The 4,910-nt window shown below is 39.9% G+C and overlaps 1 protein-coding gene across 1 annotated transcript; it reads right to left on the bottom strand.

Moving 5' to 3' along the window:
* asb6 (ankyrin repeat and SOCS box containing 6) lies at nucleotides 1-4,425 on the bottom strand. The gene is made up of 7 exons (XM_061279381.1): nucleotides 4,280-4,425; nucleotides 3,721-3,869; nucleotides 3,457-3,632; nucleotides 2,805-2,911; nucleotides 2,346-2,454; nucleotides 2,026-2,112; nucleotides 1-1,144 (listed from the first exon to the last, which is right to left on the bottom strand). The coding sequence occupies exons 2-7, from the start codon at nucleotides 3,825-3,827 to the stop codon at nucleotides 429-431; spliced, it is 1,302 nt and encodes a 433-aa protein (XP_061135365.1). The 5' UTR covers nucleotides 3,828-3,869; nucleotides 4,280-4,425; the 3' UTR covers nucleotides 1-428.
* Between the last annotated feature and the right edge of the window lie 485 nt (nucleotides 4,426-4,910).

Genomic DNA, 4,910 nt, shown 5'->3' with positions numbered 1-4,910 from the left:
TTTTTCTTTTTATGAGTCAAACTTTATTCCAAGTGGGAAGAAAAAAAATCACATCACAACCACTTTGGGGAGCTAAGTCAATGCAACTGTGTTAGAACAACTTTTAAGAGGCTGCAGTATAAATCCCTGAAAGAGAAATACTGCCATCTAGTGACAAATACAAAGATTTGCAGTACTCCTGACGTAGCCTCACATCAGAACGTTTAGAACGTCTCACCGCGTCACAAATGTCATGCTGCAATCAAATTTGTGTTTTGGGTCTTGAAGTTAACAAACAAAAACAAAACAAAATGAAAAGCACAAATGATTAGATTTGCACAGCATGCCTCAATCGTTTGTAAGTTTTCTGTTGTACTTGATGGGTAATGCCCGGCTGCTTTATGCATGTTCTGTAAAGTACTAAAACAAAATTGGGACATAGCAGACGATCAGAGCTGTCTTTGCTGGGGTTTAAAACAGTCCCAACCAGGCTTTGGCTTATATGTACGCTCAGGAAGAAGGAATCCTTTCAGTCTGTCTGGTAGCGGCAAAGCATTGATTTTTTCTTCCAATGGCCAGGGCTGGAGGTGGCCCCTAATCAACGCCCTGCAAAGGCACTTGAGAGCAGCAGGGGAAGTATCATGCATGACTACTCGGCTGTGTAGATTTTGTAGCTCTTGAGCATATGGGTGAGGGCCTTGTCCAAGTGTAAGAGGTCCCAGCCTGGAATGTAGGCTCACTGTGGGGTAGTTTACTTTCACTAGATCCAGCAAAATCTCAGCTTGCTCAAGGAGCTCAGAGGCATCATTTGGATCCGAGCACTGCCGCAGGGCTGTCTGAAGCCGCTGGAAAATAATTGTGGAAGCCTGCCAGCAGGAGTCACTGTGGGCACAAAATAAAGAGGCTCCGCTCTGGACTGTGAGCACGGCCAAGGGGAAAAGCAAGTCAAAGTGCTCCAGGCTTGTTTGGGTCAGGGAGGACTCGCTGTCACTCACGTCACAGCTAGGGTCCACGCCATGGGCCAGCAGTAACTGCATGGTTTTTAGGCAGAATCTTCCCATCTCAGCAGCTTCCTCAGCACTGGCGTCAAATGCCTCCTTGACCAGAAACACCAACAAGGACGCAACTGTTTCACCATCTTCAGTAACAGCTTGGACGTCAGCACCTGAGCAAGAGGTGCACTTGAATCCAAGACTATGTTCACGCTGCAGCTCATTTATGATGTTTTTGCCAATACGGGACCTGTATTACATTTAACAGTCTGAATGGCTCAATACCAATATTTCTTTTTAAATCCGCGCTGGGCCTACTTCTAGATTCATTACGTATCTGATTATTTGCAACGCAACCACAGTCTGAACAGCTAGGTCAAGCATATCCGACCTGGACGTCATCATTAGGAGCACACAAGATTGTTTGGGAAACTGACCGACTGTTTTGATTTTTCATTTTCATTTCATTTTTCATTTTTGAATTCCAGTATTGACTTCATATTTGACTTTACTTTAATTCCGCTTGAAACGTAAAGCATAAAATGGACATTTGTGGTGATAGACACTATTATTTACAGGTTCCGGCAAAATGATCTGACACATTTGTAGGTTTAATAAAATGCAAATAAATTAAAGAAACTTTTTTTTTCTCCCTCGAAAAATGCATATAATGCAATTTTGTTTTGTTTCGTTTCATTTCATTTTCATTTGGTTTTCGCTGGCAACTGAAACAGAACAAAGTAACATTATTCAAAAACAAAATGAAAATTAAATAAAACAAAATGTTATATATGTACTTTTCCAAAATAAAATAACAATTTTTTGTTTCTTTAATTTATTTGCATTTTATTAAACCTACAAATGTCTCAGATCATTTTGCCGGACCCTGTATTTCTTTTATCACGCGCGAGGACCGGACCTGGGCACCCCTGGTCTAATGAGACATTTTTGATTTCCCTAAGCATAATCTTCCGGATGTATCAGCGATGTTCAATGTTTTTAAATGAATAAACAAGATGAGGAAGTGAGCAACAGCAATGTGTGTGGTCAATACCTCTCTGAAGGAGAAGCTGGATGTTCTCTGTGTTGTTCACAGTTAACCCATCACTGCTTGCCAAGGCATGAAGCAACGGGGTTTTTCCTTTAGACAACATCAATAACATCACGTGTAAACAAAGTGTATCTATAATTATTAAACCCTGTTTACACGACAAGATTTTTCAAGTCAAATCGAGTCAATAAAGTGGGTTGACTTGACGACAAGATTTTTAAAAATAATGTTTCTGTTTAGCCCCCCCCCCCCCCCCCTTTAACACAAGCGTGTTTTAGTGAGTAAAATGAATACTATTGAAAACAGGATTAACATGAACGCACCTCGTTTATCGCATGCGTTCACATCGGCACCCAGGTCAAGCAATGCAAGCAGGCAGGGCAAACGGTCCGAGTCCTCACTGGCAAGATCCAAGGGGCTGCTTTCATGAATCTAAAGAGCGGTAAATTGTTACTTCTTCAAAATGAACAATTGAAAAACAACGCAAAAAGCACTTGGTAGAACCGCTGACTCTTGGTGAGAGTCAAGGTATACCCTGAACTGGTTTCAATCAATCCCTATGAGCAATTTAGATGTTTCAATGAACACAACACGAGAAGTGTGAGAACAAGCTTGTCACATGCACCACTGAGCTGCCATGTTTTAAATATTGTAAACCAAATATTAGATACAACACTCAGTATGTTGCATTGGAGTACCATGCCGCTGTAATGCACTTGATGATAAACAAAGACATTTTATACAGCCTTGACCATAAACCATGGTAATCTCATTTGACTCACCCTGTCTCTTTGTTCAATGTGAGCTTTGTGCTCGACGAGCAGTTTCACCATGTTTGGTCTGTTTCTCAGAACCGCTATATGCAGAGGACTGTAGAACGACACTGGATCTTGGGAATTGAGGAGAAAAACATATTACATTTAAGAACGCAATGACTTTACAAGACCTAGAGCGGGTTTCTGCAACAGTGTTACAGAGGACCCCAGCTAACCCTGCTCTGCATCCGCTGAGCATTTTTAACAAGTGACAGACGGATTAAAAAACATTACTTTCAGTTGATAGTTTGATCATTAAATTTCACACAGGAAAGTAATACAAATACATATTTGGGAGACAGAAAAGGAAATTTGCAGATGCTCTACAGGGAAGAATTATGAGAATTACTATTGTGGAAAGGACATGAAGAGGGAGAGAGAAAGACATGTGAAAGATAAATCATTTTCTTTCGTTCACAGTGCCCCTGAGGAAAGATGGCTTGTACAGGTAACGTTTGCTGAGTCCTGCCGTGCACTGTAGTTCATTGGCAGGAGTCTTATGGTATGCGAGTACCAAATGTATGTGGATAATAAACTTACTTTCAATCTACATTTAAAGTTTCTGCTTCAGGGAAGATCACAGGGAAAACACTGAAAGGGCAGTAGTATATACACTCACCCTCAAAATTAAGATCTGCTCCGTACTGTAGAAGGACTTCAGCAGCCTCCACCTGTCCCCGCTCAGCCATTTTAAACAGAGCGTAGCTGATGCCGTTCATAAAAACTTCAGAATGGGACTCTCGCTCCAGCAACTCCATTAAAGAACTGCACAGACGTGTCTCATCTTCTGGACATCTGTGTCAGGAAACAAAAAAAGACGGCACATTTTAACTGTGTGAAATGATGTACCGACAAGAAACTCAGTTTTGCAAGGTCTGCTAACCTGCTCTCGTGACCACTGTCTCCTTCCAGTCCGACCACACTCATGATAGCATCCACCAATGGTTGATACTCATATATGATCCTTCGAAAGCCGTGGAGGTAAGGCATGTCTCATCAAATCGTTTTAAGGCAATACCTCCCAATCTTTATCTGGCCAAGCCACAAGGTTGACATTAGAAAAAGCTGACGAGTCACAACACACTACCAAAGAAATTGGTCGTCACAAAAAATAATATACAAATAATTATAATCTCCATTTAAATTATTCTCAAATTTACGGGAGGGTAGAATATTAATGACAAAATCTAGCATCAGTACTTGTATATTGTTGGAAAAGTGGCATTTGAAGGGGGCTGCAATCGCATCCAATAGCATAACTATCTGAAAATTCTTCTGGCAAATTCCCAAAATACATTTAAAACGTTACTGTGTCCAGATACGATCTTGGTTGCAGAGAAGCCCTTCCCAACTTCACTGCTAAACAACATTAATTTCAACATTCCATATCTTTGTTGTATGCTGCAAACTTAAGTATCTATCAAATATTTGTAAAATCTTGCCTCGTTTTGTGTTTTCTTTCTAGTTGTAACAACGGCGTTGTGTGTCTTAATGAAACATTAAAAAGAAATGTACAATCGACTTGGTCTGTGTTATTGTCGCCCCGGGTTTGAAAACAGGAAATCTTCATCTGTCCATGGACGTTTGGTTCCCCAGAGAAACAATACTGCAAAAGAATGGTTCCGCGTTGCCCTTATTATACAAATTATGGACCGCTTTCATATTGCCTACAGTAATTCTAATAATAAAGGTAAATACAGTTGTGTGTGTGTGTGTGTGTGGGGGGGCTTTATCATTTAATCTCTTTATGTGATACCGCTGTGGTTTTACATATGAAAATGACTTCCCATTTCCAAAATGTTATTTTTCAATTATTGTTAATTTTTGGTCATTACAGTAAAGAAAAATAAGAATGTCATGAAAATGTAATACAAACAACGACATATCTTAAACAATTTAGTTGTATTGTGTGTGTGTGCATGCGTGCGGTCAAACAATCATAATCATACATTTTAATAACTTTGTTGATAGAACCAACAGACGGAGCAAATGCTGGTGGCTCACTGAAATAAACTTCTTGAATAACGGTAAAGAAAAAGTGCATAATTATAAAGAAAAAACACTTTTTTCAAC

Source organism: Syngnathus typhle, linkage group LG5, assembly GCF_033458585.1.
Source record: "Syngnathus typhle isolate RoL2023-S1 ecotype Sweden linkage group LG5, RoL_Styp_1.0, whole genome shotgun sequence".
NCBI classification, from domain to species: domain Eukaryota; kingdom Metazoa; phylum Chordata; class Actinopteri; order Syngnathiformes; family Syngnathidae; genus Syngnathus; species Syngnathus typhle.
The sequence above is the reverse complement of the archived record's forward strand: the minus strand, read 5'-3'. Positions and strand labels throughout refer to the sequence as shown.

Excerpts from the sequence above, each read along its gene's own strand:
- asb6 (XM_061279381.1), bottom strand. The coding sequence starts at position 3,827 with ATGCCTTACCTCCACGGCTTTCGAAGGATCATATATGAGTATCAACCA. Across the intron at positions 3,633-3,720 it reads GACAGTGGTCACGAGAGCAG|ATGTCCAGAAGATGAGACAC; the intron begins GTTAGCAGACCT and ends TTCCTGACACAG. Across the intron at positions 2,113-2,345 it reads GAACGCATGCGATAAACGAG|GAAAAACCCCGTTGCTTCAT; the intron begins GTGCGTTCATGT and ends TGTTGTCTAAAG.